Below are 19,778 nucleotides of genomic sequence, written 5' to 3'. Positions count from 1 at the left end.
GACATTCGTTTAAGAAGAGCGGTACTCTAGTCGTCCTAATTTCGTATCTAAGTTTGGTTGTACATGGAATCAAATACCTTCAAACTTTGTATATTGGGTCCCTCGGTGGAAAAATGGCGAAAAGCGTGGACGTAATCGTCAACCGACAGCATTCCTTCAGATACCAGGCATGCTCGAATCTTTCATCCAGATAAAACGTAAACATAGTCCCCAATCGTAATGACATCAAAATGAAGAAGCATAACAAAACGTTGAAGAATCATAGCGTCGCGTCGCAGCAAAAGCTGGTGTCATGGATATGCTCCAAGTGTCGAGGTCTGCTCTGAATGGCGTTTAGCCAAGAGAGAAGGATCGAACGATGGACAAGCTCAACTTACCTCTAGTAATTTTGATATTGCGTCGAATACAGTTCGAGCAGTTTGCGATAGACCATAGGTGTTTGGCGGCGAGTCCGGTAGTCTCGTGTCTTGGTCCTGGTAAGCGGGACACCCGTGGCAGCTGGGGCATATTTCATAGGGAGGCCAAACTTGCGGCGTCGTCGCATAGGAGGTTCAGCAAGGCTCTCGGCATCATCTCCTTCATTGAGCGTACTCTCCCCTTCCTAGGCCCGGGTCAGTCGACGTTGTCGAATAAAAAAAAAGAACGCAGCGTACCGAGAACTTCGAAACCGGGCTAAGTAATGCTGAAGGAGGAAGCGACGAAGTGAACTCAGCCCCATCATCGCCATTCAGCTTGACCGAGAACGACGCCTTATCAGCAGCATTGGAAGACAACCCAGGAGCAAGCTCGGCGGTCTCCGAAATCATATCCAATGCCTCCAGGGCCTGGTTGAGTTCTTCAGCAAAGTCGGAAGAGGGGACGATCCCAGGGAGACTGCGACGGACAACCGGGTTCACCTTGTCCTCCATGATCCTGGGTTCCTCAACGATGCGAACTCTCTTCGTCACAGGGGAGACCTTGGTGGGTTTCTCGAAGTGGGACTTGGAGCGAGGAGGTCCGTTGGAAACAACTCTGGTTGCTGGGCGTCTGACCAACTCTGATTGCGTCTGGGTTGGAGGTGGCGAGGTGGGGATAGCCTTCTGAAGAATCTCAGGAAGAGGGGCCGGAAGGGCGAGGGAGATGGGGCTGGGAGCGGCGAAGGAAATGAAGCTGTATTCCTTCGGTGTTCCGACCTGCGGGGTTTGCATTGCCAAAGGGGCCATCCTGTCCACCGTATCTTGGTGATCAACCTCCTTCCCTTTGCCCTTCGCACCAGGGGTGACTTGGTCCTCAACAGCAGTCTTCACCGACCAGGGTGTGTTGGGAGGGGCAGATGGGACCTTGGCAGGGGTCGAGAACAAGGTCGAACCGAGTTTCGAAATGGAAACCGAGATGGGTCGAATGTCAGCCATGTCAAGCGACGTCACCGATCCAGAATCAGTCGAAGCCGGCTTTGCGTCGAAATGCTGGAACTGCGGTTGGGAAAGGACGTCCAAAGACCCTGAATCAGAGTCGATGTTGGGAAGATGGAGCATCGAGCCGTTACGATGCTGGTAGAACTGAGCGGCTTCGATATCCCTGCTGGCTGTCGAGCTGTCGCGGTTACTATCGAGGAAGCGTAATGTCGAGCGGTCGATACCAGCGTTCATGAACACTTCTGATGGGTGTCTCTCCACCTCCTCGACATACTTGAAGGCTGACTCGGTGGAATAGGGATCGCGCTGGAGGTTTCCCGCGAAAAGAGCTTTCCTGGGGTCAGAGACCTCGATCGAGTCCTGCTGATCTTGGCCGAAGAGAGCCTCCAGCTTGGGGTACCGCTTTGCCTGCTCATCCTTCTTCTGCCTCTCGGAGACCGAGTCGAACGGCCTGTAATCGTTGAAAGAGGTGGAGACGAGAGCGCGGTCAAACATGGCGTAGTAGCGGGAATAGGTGCCTTCACTCTTGCGAGGAGCATTGGGGGGAGACTCGAGTTTGACGCTGGGAATGGGTGTGATGAAGGCCAACGGGGCGATGGAATCGTCGATTTCGGGTTCGTCCTCCTGGTCTTCCAGGACGTGGATACGGCGCAGCCGGTAGTGATATTGGTGCTCCCCATCATGTTCAGCGGGGACAACCTCGACGTCTGCTACAAGGTCAAGTCAGTAGGGATCTTTCAGGCACCAATGATGGGGGACAGACCATCGTAGTGTGAAGCGGTAGAAGCATCGCTGAAGGCGATTGGGGACCGAGTGTACGGGATAACCCCGAGCCATGAGGTGGCGCCTGCGCCCTCGTTGAACCGGGACATAGTCCGAGCAAGCTCTCCGCCGGTACCTTTGACAACCTTCTCTTCGACCTTCTCCCCAGGGGTGATTCCGGCATCAACAAGAGGTCGTTCGTCAAAGTGGAGGAGGTCATGCCCGAGGCATGTAGCTTCAAGGATGTTATTCTTCAATACCCTGAGCCTGTCGTTAACCTTCCTGAACGGTTTGAGATTTCGCAACCTGCTGTTCCAAGGAGGCATGTCGAGTTCGTTATGAGTTGAGGGGAACGTTCGTAACTAGTCGTGAAGCGTTAGGATGCCTGTCCTGGAAGAGGGGTAGGTCGAGGGGATCCGTCGACTCTTTTTAGCTCGCATGAAAGGAGATTGCATTGCAACCCCAGCCACGGCCGATCGAGTCTGCTCTGCGTCTCCAGTCCGTGACTTGCTGTCTTGAAGTAGCCCGGTCAGCTCTATCCGAACGATCATGGATCATGTATTTCATAAATAAGTACAGGGTATATCTACGAGGCAAGGTGTAAGCGGAGATTATTAGGAAGCCAGCGCGAAATTGACTTACAATGAACTACGATTGCCGTTCCAATATCCAAAGCTTGTCCGTCCTTTTGATCTGTATGGTGCTAGTAATTGCATGGGAGAGTCGCTGAATCAACCCGGTAGCGTCCCGCGCTTGGAGCAGGCCTTTAGTTGCAGAAAGGTCCAGTTTGACGCCATCGAATGCCCGGATACTGTCGACAACCTTCCACGGCCTGCGTCTAAGTAACCGATCGGTAGGCGGGGTTTCGATGATAAGATGGGTGAAGCGCGAGTTGCCCAGTAGATCGTCGATCTCGAGGCCTTCAGTCTTGTTATAAATCCAAGCCGATTGGACGTTAGGCTCCAGCGTCGGCCATGAAGGAGGTGAATTGAGGTGGTGGAAGAGTGAGGCACCGGTTTGTGCGGCGAGATTGCAAATGTGCACGTGGACTGGCTTCGAGTGAGGAGGGTATAGCGCGTGGAATTGTCGCATTGCCTCGCCACCAGGGTAATTTATTATCGAGGCGTAGGTGGTGAATGAGGTGAAGGCAAGGTTTGCCAGGATGCACGCGAAGGGGATCGCGAAGAGAATGCGTCCCATGCGGCCGTTCTTGGGGAAAGACACCCTGTACAAAGGTGGTTATTGACGTAACAAGGCAAGTGGTTCGAGTACTCACAGTGACTTGCATGTTCGAGCAGCGGCAACGTTGAATATCGGAACGACGTAGACGATGAAACGCCATTCTTTGTGTCCCAAGAAGCTGATCAAGGTAACGAAGATCCACGAAGGAAGCAACAACCGGAATATCCTGAGGTCGGTCACCATTCCGATTATCGAGAGCGGTAGAGCCGATAACAGGAGCTTGGGAAGGAATGCGGTAAAATAGGTCAAAGGCGGGGAGACTCCCCATTCCGCACTCTTGCCTTGGAAAACGTTGAAGTAGATGGCCGAGAACTCGGGCCATAACAAAGGTTGGTTCCAGAAATAAGAATCGACCAAAACTGTCGTTGCAATGGAAAGGAGGGAAGCCGTGAGCCCGACGGTGATTAACTTTCGGAATCCGATGTTCTTGGTGAGGAGAAGTTGTAACGCGACGGGCGCCAGGAAGAGCGCGACTTCGGCCCGGAAGACGACGGCGGTGAAGGTGAGGAGAGAGATGATGGTCGAGGATGTCGCGGATGATAGTCGTAAGGCATTCGGTGCCCGCTTCAGCAAGAGGTAGGTCGAAAGGTTCACTGAACGCGAAGATTTAGATACATCAAAGGCCACCAAGTAGAAACTCACCCAAAAAGAGTGCAAACATGTTAGGCACAGTTCGTCCCATCCAAAAAGGCAGGTGGAACTGGGTACACGTCAAAACCGCGAAGAATAGACCCGTGAGTCTTCCGAATCTCTGAGAGACGGCTCTTCGAATCAGACAAAGGCCTAAAGCGTTGGTGGTTGCCAGAACCAGGCGTGCTTTGCGTGTTCCGTCAGTCACACACTCATTTCTTCGTAGAGTCTTGACATACCCATAATCTGGAGGTCAAATTTGGTCTGAAGAAGCCCGAACGGAAGAACACTATTGGCTATCGGTCGTACTGCCCATGCCAACAACGTACTCCCAATAAAGGTTCGAGGTACTGCGCCAGGGAAGACGAAATGGTCATACTTGGCTACATTAGTGTTGGAATCGGTGCACTGGAGATTCAAATCACAACATACCTTTGGCAAAGCCTTTGTACTGACGCCGTACATAAGAACATCGTGTATTCCGTGCAGATTAAAGCTTTCTTCGACCTTGGTGTAAGGTGCGAGGAGGACGTGAGTCCATCCAGTTAAAAGCAAGAGAGCATCTAGCATTAGGCTCATGTTAAATCCAGTGACTGCGATCTGAACGGTCAACACCTGGACTACAATTCAAAGTTACAGTGCACATACCAGCCCAATTGCGCCAAATAATTGAAATCGATGATTGACCCAGACTTTAGCCCCTTTATGGAGATTCCTTAAACCTCCAGGGTCTCGAATCTGCTACGCCGTTGAGGAAAACGGGCTTTGCGTGTTCGGTGGTGGTGGTCGTCGGTCAAAGGCGCCCAAGGTGCCGTGGCGGCTGACGCGATGTGGGAACCTGCGATCGGCAAATCCCGAGGCAGTCGGCCATCTGTCTCAGAGTTCGAACCCCGTCTCGGAGAATTCTTTTCCCTCTACTACCATCATGAATTTCCCGCTACCTCACATCGAAGAAACCGCGAAAAGGGTCAGAGTGTGCTACTCTGGAATCTTCATTATTGACACAAAAGAGGCGAAACTCGTGTAAGCATGATCTATCTGACGGAAGCTAATCTAAAGAGATTGCTCGGGCTCGAAATAATAGTTGGCAAAAACCTGCCTATCCAACCTATTTCTTCGATTCCAAGGACCTTCCAAAAGAACATTTGGAATGCGAGTTTAAAGGAGACGGAAGCGTTACCTATAACCTCACCTTGGGAGAGCCCGAGAAAGGGAAAAACGCCTTGACAGAATTCACATCTGGGGATCTCAGGGGCCTGTTCACCATCAACAGGTTCTCCCAAATGGACGCCTGGTTTGAAGAAGAGGAACAGATCTTCGTCCATCCCAAGGACCCATACAAAGTACGCACACAGTCAGATGTCGTGTCAAGGAAAGCTCTGATTTGTTTGTGTGCACCCAGCGCGTCGACATACTCCAGTCCTCTCGTCATGTTAGGGTGGAGGTCAACGGAGTGGAGCTAGCGAACACACGCAACCCGAGACTCCTCTTCGAAACACTTCTGCCTGTCAGGACCTATATCCCCAAGGTCGATTGCAACATGAAACTGTGGAAAGTATCGGACCTCAAGACAGGCTGCCCCTACAAGGTGAGGAGCGTCCCCTTTGTACCCTCTTTTCGTGATTAATGAGCCGAGCCGTCCTCGTAATCAGGGAGAGGCGAGTTACTACGACGTCATTCTCCCTAACGGAGAGCACCTCAAGGATTTGGTGTGGTGGTACCCAAACACTACCCTGGAAAGCTCTCCGATCCGCGGCTATGTCTGTTTCTTCGACGAAAAAGTCGACGTATGGGTTGACGGAGTGAAGCAACCCCGACCCACCAACACGACATGGGCTTAACGCCTCATCCTGAAGTGAGACAATCTTCCCATTAACCCACCCGCCTTGGTTGAAGAAAAAAATAGGCACGTCCACATGAACTCTGTATCATGACTGATTCCAGCTGAATTTGATGATATTTATCGCTGTGACCCGTCGGACGAGGTGAGCGGCAACGTCGTGAGGAGTCAGACCTCTGTGGAGACCATGTCACCATGTCCGTATTTCCGGAGCGCTGCTCACGAAACCTTGCTGTCACATAAGCTCACTTGATGCAGCTGGCGCACATGACTGAATACCGCGAGTTGAGAATGTGGCCGGGTCCTGCGCACTTCAGCCGTCCTACTTGAAGCCCCAACGTTCCTTTCATATGAAGCGAACTAAGATCGGGACCCTTATCCTTCCTCTCTTGCCTGTACCGATCGAAACATTGGGGCCTCTAGACCTTTTACTAACAAAATCTCTTGCCTTTTAGGACCTCTACAACGAACGTGAAAGAAATCGAAAGAATATCTGCTTCAGACTAACGTGACGTCAGCCTTCTCGCTAGAAGGAGGGAAGACTCGGCGATGATCAACGAGAAAGGCCACTCACAAATCATTAGTTTCTTAGACTTCTCGATTCGCCGACAAGGCTGGCCAACCAATCGATTGGTTATTACGGAAGTGTGATGAAATTGCACGCCTCTTTCGCCCTTCTCTTCATCTTCGCGGCAGAGAAGTGAAAGCGAGTGATGAATTAGGGTGCAGCCAGTGATTTGGTGCGCACCCCGTTCACACATTCGAATTGCCTTCGGCGTGAAACTTGCTGTTATGCCGGGATCAGCATCAGAACACGCGCAGTGTGCAGATGAAGAACACGAGCTGCACGTACGCTGACAACACAAAGTCTGAAACGACGTTTTCCCCCTCTATTACAGTTACTGCAGCAGCTGTATGGACGGCCCTCGTCCATGAGGCGCTCTCGATACCTTTAGAAGCCGCCGGTATTGGAGGATAATAGGTGCTGTTGCCAGGCCCAGAATCATAGATCGATCACGGACTCATGCGGCAAGCTTTGCTCCAAAGAACAGTCACACTTCGAACTTGGGATGCGGTCTCCACGAAGCCAATCATCCAGCAGAGAGGTGATCACCGGGCAGAGCGGTCACAGTGTTGTAAGTCCAGCTGGATTCTCCCCTCCGAGAGCGCGTTGCGGCTTTCGGTGACCACGTTTTTAGGCCTGCGGACCGGGCACACGTCAAGGCATGGAGTGTGTATAATAGCCTCGAGCTAGAATCTAGATGCCCTCGAGGCTGCGCCACAGCTCGTCGCCCGACCGTGGCCCTGGTACGATTTAACTCGACCGCAAAGACCGTCCGAAGATCCAGGAATTGCAGCGTTATGACGTATGGCGTAGAGAGAGAACTTGAAGGAAACCATTGCGAGGTCAGAAAAGTTCAATGGCTCAAGAAGATGGTAAGCTTTGGATTGCCAGAACGGACAAGAAGTAGAGGACGATCATTCGGGTATCCCGATGCAGCAAATCCGAGTCACTGAGTGCGGGGGGATCAGGGTCCACGCGTTCATAATTCGACGCGTCACGAACGTCAGCAGTTCGAAGAAGGGTGAGTTCATACAACTCGAATGCCTGCTGCACGGACTTGAGCACGCGCAAGGCCAGCTCGAAGAAGTTGGTGGCGATGGCATGAATCCTTTGGAGGGAAAAAATGCGATTCCGCCGCAGGCTTCGGGAACGCCTTGGCATGGGCCCTCCATCAACACGCGTCACAGGAACAAATGGTACCGACATTTGTTTTAGGCAAGAGAGGTCGTGAACTTCGGTGAGCAGTGCGGCACAGCGGTCTCAGAGGAGGTTCTTGTTGATGGCTGCTTCTACTAGGGTGTTGGAGTCCCAATCCCCAGAGATAAAGCAAAATTCTGCTCGTTAGTCTCCTGGTAGAAATCGCTTGTGCGACTCCACCAGGCTGCGCGGGGATCAGAGCATCAAGGAAGACACAACAATTCACAGAGGGATTATAGAGATTGTCGACGTCATCCGGTTGAATCTAATCAGCATCACGAAATAGCAAGGACGCCCAGAATTTTGTCGGGCTTCTTTCCCTCCCACTCACCTCGAGTCACCCGGTGCGGTTGACCCTTAGCCTGTCGCTAACGAGTATCGCTGACATCGGAAGCAGACGACAGTGGGAGGTCAATACAGTGGAAGAGCATATTCAACATATGTCCTTTTGAAGGCAACGAGGCCCGTGATTCGTCAGTCTCGACGTCAACAGCTCCACAAGCCGACATCTTTCAGTCCAACGCCCGAGTAATCCTTCTTTCGCTGGAGCCTCTCAGAGATCTTCCCATCACCCAACTCCGTCCTTCGCCCAAACAACCCCCTCATTCCTTTCCGTTTCGTCTTTCCCTCTCGGAATCGGTTTGATCTTGTTGACGGCGGTCCCTTCATTCAGTTCTGTTTCGTCGAGACAGGGTTCATTCGGCCAAGATCTCCACCACGTTCATGCTTCAAGGCCCCAACACTCAAGGTAGCACCTCACGCAGCGCTGGTCTTTATAAACCCAGGGATCCGTTGATACGCTCACCACCTGATGGCAAGTAACGCCTCTCGACCGCAAGTAAATAGAGGCTATAGTGCCCCTCTCCTGTCCAGAGCACCCTCTAGCCCACAATCACCAGCAAGCTCTGACGCATCATATTTCTCACCTCACGCACCATCCACCGCCGCATCATCCCAATCGCCCTCAGCGACTGCTTCACCCCATATACCCAGTCCTACCCCTTATCCAATCATAACGGCCACCGTGACTTCCCGAAACCCCAGCGGCGCTACGACGACGACGAGTTCCAGTTCGGTGACGACACCTGAACAGGAAGCGCTTAGGCAATTTGCCATGCACATTCCTAATCCCCCGACACTTTCCCTTGCAGCTACAACATCGCGACATCGCAACTCAGGCCCTCAGGTGCAACCAGTCTCCTACCACAGCTCGAGGCCCTCTACATCCACTCCGGGTTATGAGGACCTGCCGTCCCCCATGGACCGCAGTCGGAGGATGCCGCCATCATCAAATTCACCGCAGATGCAGATAACATCGACGGTGTACAACTATACCCTCTCGGTACAGCTCCCAGCAGCGATTCAACCCGAGATGGTGACTGTGTGTGCGAACAAGGGGGATAAACTCAAGGTCGTGGCGGATGTCTGGCATTTGGAGAACGAGAGTGCGTCCCTTGCTACTCGGATTCCTTCATTGACTCCATTGTGCTTGCTTTCTAGGTCACTACGAATGGCAGATAACATTCCCGCCACACGATATCGACATGGGCGCTGTCCATGCCCGTTTTGACGATTCGAGAAACCTAACAATTGATGTTCGCCGCATTCCCCGGCTGTACCGGTGACGGACATGACAAAAACGTGAGGCTCTGCCGCTCTGCTGTCACTGACACCACAAGACCGCTCCATGCAGTATATCCCACTTTTAACCGAAATTTGCTTATGCTTGCAAATATGATGATGGTACGACCCCGTCGGTGGATATAGAACCGATCTTGTGCTATCACCAAAAAGTACTGGCGGGATCCAGAAATTATATGCCCATCCCTCTATCCTCTCCCTACACGGTTTCTCTGCGGACTTTCCCCTCTGCTTTCTTGCTCTCCGTAACACGAGTTATGCCTTGCTTTCGCTTCGCACCCCTTATCAATTCATGGGAAACACATGGGATCTTGTTACGCTACCGGCGATATTCCTCCACCACCACCACCACCCCTCTTCACGACGATAGATCTTTGCCATTCGATCTCCCTTTTACGACCCAGTTACTTGGAATTTACCCATTGTTACCCTTTCTTGTACGTGTATTAGCTACCATTTACTACTTTTTATATCTTGCTCAGTATGACCCGACCCGAAGGTGACGAACGATTGAAAGGTAAAGTGAACATCTGACTGTCCGGTGTGATCGATGTGATCCTCCAGTTCTTATAAATGCCGGAAAAGATCCTCGCTTGTCCTTGAACGTGGCCTCAGGAAGCACTCGAAAGGCTCTGGATGTCTAGAAGACAGGCCGGAAGCCGGTGTTAGCCTCGTAAGTAATAGAAATTTGGGATAAGAGGAGAGACAACTTACGACATACTACGGTCAGACTGCTCGTATTTGATCGTCGGCCTGCCAGTCTCATCTGTAGGCGGGACAACATCAAAGTAGGCCAAGGTGGAGGCAATCATCAAGAATAGTGAATCCCCGCTAACGAAACGTCCAGGGCATATTCTAGACGAAGAGTTTAGGTGATCCTTTGCTTGATTCATGTAGACCTGGAGAGGGAATTCGCGGCTCACCTTCGACCGAACCCAAATGCAGCGTCGTTTGGGTCGAGAACTGTGGGGTCAATTCGGCCGTTCTTGATATACCGTTCTGGTTTGAACGACATCGGGTCTTCGAATAATTCTGGGTCGTGCATTATATGCCTATGCAGATATTATTGGCCCAGTCGCTATGCACCTAGGAGTCGAAATGCTTACCATGCATTGCCCATGACAATCGTGCCCTTGGGAATGAAATAACCGTCATAAATGTCATCATGGGTTGTTGAATGGGGAAAGCCTGTATCGAGTGAATTCTGGGTCATAAATCACTGCGTTCGAGACAATGTCCAATCATCGCTCACGCACCCATAGGCATGGTTTGGTGGTATCTAGAGACTTCCTTGGCGATTGCTGTCGTATAGACCAGCCGTTCACGGTCAGAGAAGTCGGGCACCCTGCCGAAGCCTACGACTTCGTCGAGCTCTTGCTGTGCTTTTCTCTGCACCTCTGGGTGGAGTGCGACGAGGACGAAGAATGCGAGAGCGGATCCCAGGGTCTGAGGGATTGTGTCAGCTAAGACAGGCAAGTAAAAAGCACTTCGAGTACACTGTACAGACCGTATCGGAACCAGCTGGGCGACAAGAAGCTGTTAGTATGACTTTTGGAGTTTGTGGAAAGCACTGAAACCAACCTCCATGTGTCACAGCAGCTACGCTTCGAGCAACATCTTCCGCTTTTGCTCGCGATGGATCCCCTTCTTCCGGCAAGTCCTCGACCATGGACGTAACCATGCAAGGGGAGGAAGCCCCGTTTCTCTATAGCCACGAAGCGTCAGTGTCCAGAACACAGCTGCGCAACACTCAGAGCACACTTACCATGGTTTCGAGGACATGTTCGAACGGCTCATACCTCGACCTTTCTTCCATCGCCTTGTAGTACGCAGCAAACTTCTGGAATCCAGCACCTGGGAACCAGCTTGGTACGTATTTCAGGATGGGGATAGTATCGACCAGGAAGCGCCCAGGCAGACACGCCTCGCCGAACCCGTTCGCGACCTCTGTCATAGTGCTGATGAATGGGTCCTCTGGAGACTCGGTCTCGACGCCGTATGTGATCTCGACGATTATGGCGCTGAATAGTCTGCATCACGCCTTTTATTAGACTTTTCCGTAGGTGAAGCTAGTAGGAATGCTTACTGTTTTGCGTGGGTAGCCCATTCTTCCGGTGACCTCGAGAGACCCTTGAGGTAGTTTCGGGTTTGTTTGACGATGATGGGGTGCCACAGCGAGGGATTATTAGGCTGGAAATGTTGGTGGAAGACCTTCCGCTGGAGTTTCCATTCGTCTCCGTAGGGCATCACGCTGAGCAGGTGACGGTAATTCATCCTATAACCGGTAGTCAGGAATAGGATTCAGCAGTGAAGGAAGGCCCAGGGGGCTGACGCGTCTGAACCTACAATTCGCATAACATGGTAGGCTGAGGCCTATCAGAGTAGTTGCTCGACCGTTTCTCGAAGAGGTCGTGGACTCTCTTCATGGATGATAAGATGAGAATTGGCTGCCCGAACACCTCGAGGTAGATAATGTCACCTATGTTAGGTCATCCAAAAGGTCAGCGGCGTCCAGCTGTCTTGTAGCGCGGGAACTTACCGTACTTCTCAGCCATTGCCTGATAGTGTACCCATCCCCTCTTGCTCGGAAGATCGAGGATGTTTCCAATAAGCGGGTATCTTTTGGGTCCCGGTGGAGTGGGAGGACGAGAGGCCTGTTTTACCCCTTTCACCAAGGCCACGGCAAGGAGGGAAAGAGCCCCTCCGTAGACGAGAGACGTCAGAAGCTGGTCCATCGCAGATGTGAGGGGATTCAGTGTCCAGAGACAAGATCGAAGTCGGATGGAGGGGTGGGTTGGCGAGTTGGAGAGGTACGATCTCAGCCAAAGGATGATTATTTCCGACGTTCACTGACGACGACGTCTATCGTCGGGGCCTTTCCCCCTGGAGCACAAGGCTCAGTAGACCATGCCCATGTCCCTTGAGTGGGCTGACGGGCAAATATGCCATCAGTTATAGGTCTAGCTGATGAGCCAACAGGGTCTAGACTCCTTACACCCATGTATCAGCTGAGAGTGGTAAGTGGCCATTAGACCTGTATCAGCTAAAGTAACGTAAATTCCTTGTAACATGCCTCAGCTGAATCAACCAAGGTCCAATTAAATATCTTTGGTAAATTCCCAATACCTTCAGCAAATTTCAGACGCCTATAGCGGATTTTCAATGCATGTAGCTGTCTATCAAATAGTGAACACCCTGAGTGAGTTTCTGATATCTCCAACAAATGCCAGATGTCTTCAGCAAATTCACAATCGCCATAAGCAAATCCCTGCCCTCTTTTGCGGGTTTTCGACGCCCTAAGTGAGTTCCTGCTGTCTATTGCGGGTTTTTGTTCCCCTGAACGAATTCCCGACACCAACAAATTCCCAACACCTTCAGCAAATCCCCACCGGTTTTTGCGGATTTCCACAGCTTTAAGCTAATTCCCAACGTCTATTGCGGGTTCTTGTCTCTCTGAGCGAATTCCCAATGCCCCTAACAAATTCCCAATGTATTTAGCAAATACACGCTATCTTTTGCGGGTTTCCAACGTCTTAATCAAGGTCCTGCCGTCTGTTGCGGGTTTCCAATGCCCTGAGCAGATTCCCAACGTCCATTGCGTGTTTTCATCTCCCTGAGCAAATTCCCAACACCCTCAACGAGATCCCGACGTCTTTAGCAAATCCCCGCCGTCTTGTGCGGGTTTTCGACTCTGTGAGTGAATTCCCGACACCTTCAGCAAATTCCCGACGTCTATTGTGGGATTTTGTCTCCATGAGCAAATTCCCGATGCCTTCAGCAAATCCCCACCGCCTTGTGCGGGTTTCTGATGCCCTAAGCAATTTCCAGACGTCTACTTCGGGCTTTTGTCTCCCTGAGTGAATTCCCAGTGCCTTCAGCAAATCCCCACCGCCTTTTGCGGGTTTTTGATTCCCTAAGCCAATTCCCGACGTCTATTTCGGGTTTTCGACTCCCTGAGGGAATTTCCGACGCCCTTAACAAATTTCCGATGTCTTAATCAAAGTCCCGCCATCTATTGCGGGTTTCCGACGCCCTGAGCAGATTGCCAAAGTCTGTCTTGGTGTTTGCAATGCCCTGCATGAATTCCCGACGTCTGTTGGGAGCTTTTGACTCCCTGAATGAATTCCCAATACCTTCAATGAATTCCCAACATCCTTTGTTGGTTTTGGACGCCTTGATCGAATCCCTGACATCTGTCAACGTCTGTTTCGGGTTTCCGGCTCCCTGAACAAATGCCCCAATGTCTTCAATGAATTCCTGACTCCTTGAGCGAGTACCCAACGCCTTCAACGAATTCCCGATGTCTCCGACTCCCTGAATGAGTTCCTTACGTCTTTTGGGGGTTTCCAATGCCTTGAGCAAATCTCTGATTTCTTTTGTGCGTTTCCAACGTTTGGAGTACATTACTAACACCTTGAGCAAGTTCCTGACACCTGGATTCCGGACGTCTTCAGCAAACTCCAATTCCTGTAGTGGTTTTCCAACACCCTGTGGAAGTTCCCAATTGCCTTCAATGAATTCCCAGCATCTTTAGCAAATCTGCGACACCTTGAACAAGTTCCCAACATCTGTGTTGGGTTTCACCACCTTGAATAAATTGCTGGTGCATTCAACAAATTCCCAATGCTATCAATTATCCCAACATGGTACATTGTTAATAAGCTCCCAATGATTTTAACTTTGGATCCTTTTAGCAAATTTGAAATGCATGTAGTAAGTTCCTATTGTCTTTTTGCCAATCTATACCACTTTTTAGTATATTCCTAAGACCTAATAAATATGATAGACACTTTTTGTTCACAAGAAGGTACAACTGATACATCCGGACGCATTTCTGCAATTTCCGGCCCATTTTTCCGCAATCTCCAATGCATTTCTGCAATCTCCAACACATTTTTCCACAATTCCCGACACATTTCTGCAATCCCTGACACATTTTTCCGCAATTCCCGGCACATTTCTCGGATTTCCGCAATCTCCGACGCAATTTTCCCGCAATCTCCGACACATTTTCCCGCAATTTCTGACACATTTTTTCCGCAATTTCCGGCGCATTTTTCGGACATTTTCCCGCAATCTCCAACACAAGTTCCTGCAATTTCCGACGCATTTTTGCGCAATTCCCAATCCACTTCCCCGCAATTCCCAACACAATTTCCCGCAATTTTCAGCACATTTTTCGGACTTCCACAATCTCTGACACATTTCCCCGCAATTTCCGATGCATTTTCCCGCAATTTCCGACACATTTCCCAGCAATTCCCAACACATTTTTGTGCAATTTTTGACAATTTTTTTCTGTAATTCCTGGCACATTTTTGCAATCTCCAACAGATTTTGGCAGTTCCAGAATGTCAATTTGAGTACACCAGCACAGACTAAATCTGATCTGCACCATTTGCTAATATACACCAGCACCTTTAACCAATCCCCTCATTGTCTTTCTCCGGGATTCCCCCAGAAAATCCCGGCCACATAGAAATCCAATCAATCCCCGCAAAAGGAAATTCTATAGCAGTGATGTCACATGAATTTGACTAAAGGTTCCCACAGCCAAATTAAGAAGTGTTTAGGGGCCTTCCAGTGCAAAAGGCTGATACAAAGGAACTGCAGGTTCTTCTCTGTTGGTTGGAATAACTTAGATGGGTCAAGTCACTAAAGGGCTGCTACAAAGGTGATGGTAGTACCACTGCATTGGCTGACCCAAGGCTACTGATGGTTTGATCTGATCTCGGCTCGTCAGCTAGCTACATGTCTGATGCCATATCTGCCCGTCAGCCCGCTCAAGGGACATGGGGTATCCTACTGAGTGGTCTGCTGGGTGTCTCCCTGATTGTAACTTCGACGCTCGCAATCTCTCGCCCATACCAGCGACACATGTTGTCAGCCTCTAGGTTGAGGCGCACGATTTCCTCTTGGCACCTCTCAAGTGTGAGCATCGCCCGAATGCCTCGGCGAACATCAACACTCTCTAACCACCTGGGAGGAGGGGCTCCCCCCGTAGCGGGCGTGAGCCATACGTCCTCCATGAGATCGGAGTGGTCCCGTAGTTCTGTGAGGTTTACCGGGAGTTCACGGGGGAGGACAATGCCCCATTCGGGTTTGATAAGTTTGACAAGTTGCGCTCGGTGAGTGTTGAATCTCTCAATTGCAGCCATGAGGGCGGGCTGCCGGTTCTCTATGGCCTTGCGCGTGAGCTGGTGGAGATTGGTGCCTGGGTGTGATCATGTCAGCGAACGTTTGGGTACTCCGAGGGGTTTCAACTCGTTTGTCTCACCAAGGGGTTGTTCCTTCCCGCCGTAGGCTTGATTGAGTTGATCGAACTCGAGAAATTGGGCGATGGCCCGCTTCCGAATATTGATTTTGAGGTCACGCATCAAAAGTAGAGTCTTGACAAACTTGTAGTCCATCCCGCGCAACTCGGGGTAGGCGTCCCCCACGTTCAATGATTCATAGTGTTGCTCCATCTTCTGGAGGGTGTTCTGCCTTGTAACCTTCATGTTATGTAATATGCTGCGGTATGGGTCGTCGTCATCGTCGGCTTTCTGGACAGTTGCGGCCATCGCCTCGATCCGCGCATCGATACGGTCAATGTCGGCCTGGATGCGAAGGACTTCATCGAGTTGCTGCTTCAGCCGTGTGGGTTGGTCTGAGATTTGTTAGCGTGAGCACACGACGGAGCGGAAGGCAGAGACGTACGCCCTCTAATGGAGAGTTGCTTCTCTCGCTGGTCCTGCCACTCCGACCGGAGCTCCGTAATTGGGATGCCGACTTTTTGAAGGATGGATTGCTGCTCGGGGATCTGCTTTGCGATAGCCGTGCGCTGAGTCTTGACCCACTTCCCCAGATTCTGTCGGGTGCCCTTTCGATGAGATTTCATCAGCTGATTTATCAACCAGAGACGTCGCGAGCGCTGGCGGATGTAGAGGATGAGTCACCGGGTCTCCAGGAAGATACTTGAAGCCGAGGGACTTACAGAAGACATTCTCGCGATCGCGATGAGCTTTCGCATAATTGCCCATAGCCTCTCTGTGCCCTCCCCGTTGGTGTTTCCGGTACCGTCCTGGAACCGCGGGTTGTAGTAGAGTTGACACGCCCACTGGTGGGCATACGCATGCATCGCGCTTGTGCAGAATTCCAATCTTGAGGTGATCGACTCGGGTAGAATTTCATACTAGCGAACAGGGGTGGATAAGCCCGGCTGCACTGGTTACAGCGTACCTGACGCCAGATACCGTACGCAAGACTCACCAATTGTAGGGAACGGTCAAGGACACACCCAACGTCGTAAAATGCCACCACGGTTGCGTTGGGGGGGATCATGGTGAACAGCTTTTTGATGAGAGCGACAGCATACTTTTGCTGCTCGCCAGGAGTGTCGATGTTGGCGAGGAAGAGCGGATAGTCGTGTCTACAGACCATGGCCATCGTACCCGTATCATCGTACACTTGCGTGTTGGTTTTCACTTTGGTCCCTTGTCCTGCGATGTGTCCGTCTTCACATTCGTCAAGATATTCAGTATACGGCGTTGGGAAGATGAACGTTGGACCTTACCACGACCATGTACGGGCTAACCCGAGGATATCATCAGTCGACAGACCTGTCAATTTTTCGAGGAACTGGGGGAGGAGGTGAATATATATGCAGAACCCAAGTAGACGCACTCACCCCCTGTAAACCACTGGATGTGTCGAGGTGTATGAAGTTCTGGTCTTGATGGATCCCTGCACCGACGCACAAGACGATGGCGGCAGCGTTGGCCCTCTCGGCAGTTCTGATCAGGTTCGAGGACGAGTGTTTGAAGCTTTCAAGGAGATTGCGGCGAGCCACGGCGGTCATCTGGGCCGTGTTTGCCGTCGAAAGAGTGTCGCGTAGGGCTTCGAGTTTTTTGTCGAGATCGCCATTGTCCTTCGCCCTGGAATAAGCGTCCGCAGCTAAGTGGAATGGCCGAATGAGTAACATGATGAATCAAGACGGAGATGCCAACACTCACCTTCTGAAGGCATCAGACCAACGGCGGTGGAACCTCCTGCAGCCTTCCTTGCGTTCGCGATGATGCCGTTGGCGCGGTTGAATTCGTTCCATTCGTTGCCTTGTCGATGGTGGGCATAAGTCTTGAAGTATTTCGCGACAATCGAATCCTTGGTACGGCCAGACTGGGAAGCCGCAATGTCGAATGCCGAATCAGCTTGTCGTAGGCCCGACTCGAGTAACTGCTTTGTTTTCTCTGGTCCATGGGTCGTATCGGGAATCTTGGACCACACGACGTCCTTGCCCTCCAACCTCCTTTTCAAGATTGATCGGACCCGGCTAGCCACGATGCCTGTCTGCGCCGAAATGTCGTCAACGAGCTCGTCCCACGGCGCTAAACACGAGCTCAATGACTCTGTGCGTTTCCTTGGAGATGCGACCGGGACCTTGTTTGGCGAGCTGTTGACTAGGACCTGCAGTGTTTTGCGATGGAGGAGACGGGGTACCTTGTCGCGCGTTATCTGCATCTTGGTCGTCATCCATCCACCCCATCTCTACATCATCATCGTCCACCCTGCCCGGATCCCCCTCCATTGACACATCCTGGGTCTCACCACTCGACTGGGACGCCATCAACTTGGGAAATTCCCGGGCATATGCTAGGGAGGCGTCATCGACCAAGCTACCGACGGTATCCCAATCAACACCCTCCATAATGTTATCCATCATGTCGGTCGAGCACGATGCGGCGCTTGCATTGGAGTTGGACGCCGCTACCAGCCTGCCCATATCGCCGATGGAGATGGTGAATGGACCCGGACCGCAATAGGAATCCAAGACGCTGGCATGCAGCGCGCCCGATTGAACCATGCTGGTAAGTTGATCACGGGTGAGGGAGAAGGGGGGTGGCGAAGGAAGGCGAAGACCACGGGCGCCAATACTGCCCAGAGCTGATGCTGAATAAGGGGCGGCCAACGGTGCGGGAGCGACGCCGTTGGGCTGAACCAAGGTCGACTGTGTAGGTGTGGTAGACGTCGACGAGGTGGCCTGGGCAGCTATCGAGGGTACAAAACTCGAAGCCGATGGAAAGCGATTGGCCCCCGAACGTAGGTGACGGCGCCGCCGAAGTCAGAAGGGACACGCCTACGGATGATGAAGCACTGGGGAGGGTAGTGGACGCGAAGGAAGACGGCGGCTCATGAGTCGACGATGCCGAGGAGAGAGTGGACGCGAAGGAAGGAGCGATGGAAGACGGCGGGGCTAGAACCGACGACGAGGAGGAGACCGTGGATAGAAGCCCAGTGTCCATGGACGCGACCACAGACGGCGGGTCCTGAGGCGACGACGACGAGGAGATAGTGGTCGGCATGGACGCTGACACCGAAGACGGCGGTGCATGAACCGACGTTGAGGGGGCAGGTGTGGACATCAACCCTGTGGTACCCGGCGGCGCCAGGAAAGGGTCGGGTGACGGAGATCGCTGGGGGGGTTGCTCGCTCACAGGGACCTCGACCAGTTTGGGTTTCTTTGCGTGACGCCCTCTAGGCCGAGGTTTGGGAGGCGATGGCGGTGTACGAAGGCGACCTCGCGTCTGTCCACGAGTGTTTCGCGCCGGGGTACTCCCAGGAGATATACTGGCCGTGAAGATACGATGCTCGCTATCATCGACGTCGCTCGCCACGAAAGCGTCCAAGTTGATGTTGCTTTCGCCGGGGTGCTTCATTCTAATGTGGAGAGCAGAACTACAGGTGAGTAACGTCCTCCTCAGCACGCATCAACAGACCAGAGCTCACTGAGGTTCGGGGAACACGCAGGCAACGAAGCCTCAACAACGACGGGGGTAAGGCAGCTAATGTGGTGGAAATGGTGAAACGACGATGAGGGTAGGGCAGCAAAGATGGTTGAACTGGTGAAAAGAGCGCAAGACGGGGGTATGTGTGGGCAAGAGAGGGATAAGTAAGACGACGCTCTCTTGTCTGGTAGATATTTATCTGACCTGAGCCATCCCGTTACAGGACTAGGGCGAGATTAATTCGATTTAATTGTGACGGGCATATGCCGAACACATGTTCACCTGCCCCAGGCGGGTTCTGCGCTTAAGCGGACTTCTGCGAATCATTGAAAGCGCGTCCTTTGGCTAGGGACCTTCTTTGCCGTGGTTATCGTCAGATGAAGCGCGTTGTTTGTAGGGACCTTCTTTGCCGTGGTTATCGTCAGATGAATCGTATGTCGGGTTGACGTTTGAGAATCCTTGGAAGCGCGTTCTTTGGGTAGAGACCTTTGCCGTGGTTATCGTCAGAAGGAGCGCGTTGTTTGTCTAGAGACATTCTTAGCCGTGGTTATCGTCAGATAAATCGTATGTCGGGTTGGCATGCGCCTGTAGAGAACCCCCGTCATACAATGAGTTGCCGCGCGGAGCAGGCTTTAAGCTTTAATAGTGGAACAGTCATTTGGAAGATTGGGGTTTAATGTGATATGATCCGTAAACCTATCGTGAGGTGGCCGCTCCATCGACACGCGGCAATCGTCAGACGA

At 51.8% G+C, this 19,778-nt stretch overlaps 7 protein-coding genes across 7 annotated transcripts; 2 read left to right on the top strand and 5 right to left on the bottom strand.

The window, feature by feature from the left end:
* Window positions 1-379: 379 nt before the first annotated feature.
* On the bottom strand, window positions 380-2,482 carry CC1G_11663 (hypothetical protein; the record flags this gene model as incomplete). Its single annotated transcript, XM_001838549.1, has 3 exons — window positions 380-601; window positions 654-2,104; window positions 2,158-2,482. The coding sequence occupies 3 exons, from the start codon at window positions 2,480-2,482 to the stop codon at window positions 380-382; spliced, it is 1,998 nt and encodes a 665-aa protein (XP_001838601.1).
* A 322-nt stretch (window positions 2,483-2,804) lies between these two features.
* On the bottom strand, window positions 2,805-4,607 carry CC1G_11662 (alpha-1,6-mannosyltransferase subunit; the record flags this gene model as incomplete). The annotated part of the gene is made up of 5 exons (XM_001838548.2): window positions 2,805-3,381; window positions 3,433-3,991; window positions 4,041-4,214; window positions 4,268-4,406; window positions 4,461-4,607. The coding sequence occupies 5 exons, from the start codon at window positions 4,605-4,607 to the stop codon at window positions 2,805-2,807; spliced, it is 1,596 nt and encodes a 531-aa protein (XP_001838600.2).
* Window positions 4,608-4,953: 346 nt separating this feature from the next.
* On the top strand, window positions 4,954-5,869 carry CC1G_11661 (hypothetical protein; the record flags this gene model as incomplete). The annotated part of the gene is made up of 4 exons (XM_001838547.1): window positions 4,954-5,051; window positions 5,113-5,371; window positions 5,431-5,616; window positions 5,681-5,869. The coding sequence occupies 4 exons, from the start codon at window positions 4,954-4,956 to the stop codon at window positions 5,867-5,869; spliced, it is 732 nt and encodes a 243-aa protein (XP_001838599.1).
* Window positions 5,870-8,227: 2,358 nt separating this feature from the next.
* Window positions 8,228-9,255, top strand: CC1G_11660 (hypothetical protein; the record flags this gene model as incomplete). The annotated part of the gene is made up of 2 exons (XM_001838546.2): window positions 8,228-9,075; window positions 9,131-9,255. The coding sequence occupies exons 1-2, from the start codon at window positions 8,442-8,444 to the stop codon at window positions 9,253-9,255; spliced, it is 759 nt and encodes a 252-aa protein (XP_001838598.2). The 5' UTR covers window positions 8,228-8,441.
* A 330-nt stretch (window positions 9,256-9,585) lies between these two features.
* On the bottom strand, window positions 9,586-12,006 carry CC1G_11659 (cytochrome P450; the record flags this gene model as incomplete). Its single annotated transcript, XM_001838545.2, has 10 exons — window positions 9,586-9,661; window positions 9,986-10,126; window positions 10,195-10,323; window positions 10,378-10,459; window positions 10,528-10,734; window positions 10,853-10,976; window positions 11,037-11,301; window positions 11,358-11,546; window positions 11,618-11,750; window positions 11,811-12,006. The coding sequence occupies 10 exons, from the start codon at window positions 12,004-12,006 to the stop codon at window positions 9,586-9,588; spliced, it is 1,542 nt and encodes a 513-aa protein (XP_001838597.2).
* A 1,258-nt stretch (window positions 12,007-13,264) lies between these two features.
* CC1G_11658 (hypothetical protein) lies at window positions 13,265-14,337 on the bottom strand (the record flags this gene model as incomplete). The annotated part of the gene is made up of 2 exons (XM_001838544.2): window positions 13,265-13,759; window positions 14,092-14,337. The coding sequence occupies 2 exons, from the start codon at window positions 14,335-14,337 to the stop codon at window positions 13,265-13,267; spliced, it is 741 nt and encodes a 246-aa protein (XP_001838596.2).
* A 717-nt stretch (window positions 14,338-15,054) lies between these two features.
* Window positions 15,055-18,966, bottom strand: CC1G_14357 (hypothetical protein; the record flags this gene model as incomplete). The annotated part of the gene is made up of 10 exons (XM_002911312.1): window positions 15,055-15,485; window positions 15,549-15,920; window positions 15,971-16,184; window positions 16,248-16,445; window positions 16,493-16,767; window positions 16,840-16,891; window positions 16,941-17,206; window positions 17,266-17,637; window positions 17,690-18,114; window positions 18,185-18,966. 10 exons carry the CDS (start codon window positions 18,964-18,966, stop codon window positions 15,055-15,057), a joined length of 3,387 nt encoding a protein of 1,128 aa, XP_002911358.1.
* Window positions 18,967-19,778: the final 812 nt, after the last annotated feature.

This window comes from Coprinopsis cinerea (genome assembly GCF_000182895.1).
Source record: "Coprinopsis cinerea okayama7#130 chromosome 4 map unlocalized cont3.4, whole genome shotgun sequence".
NCBI classification, from domain to species: Eukaryota; Fungi; Basidiomycota; class Agaricomycetes; order Agaricales; family Psathyrellaceae; genus Coprinopsis; species Coprinopsis cinerea.
This window is presented reverse-complemented; position numbering and strand designations above follow the sequence as displayed.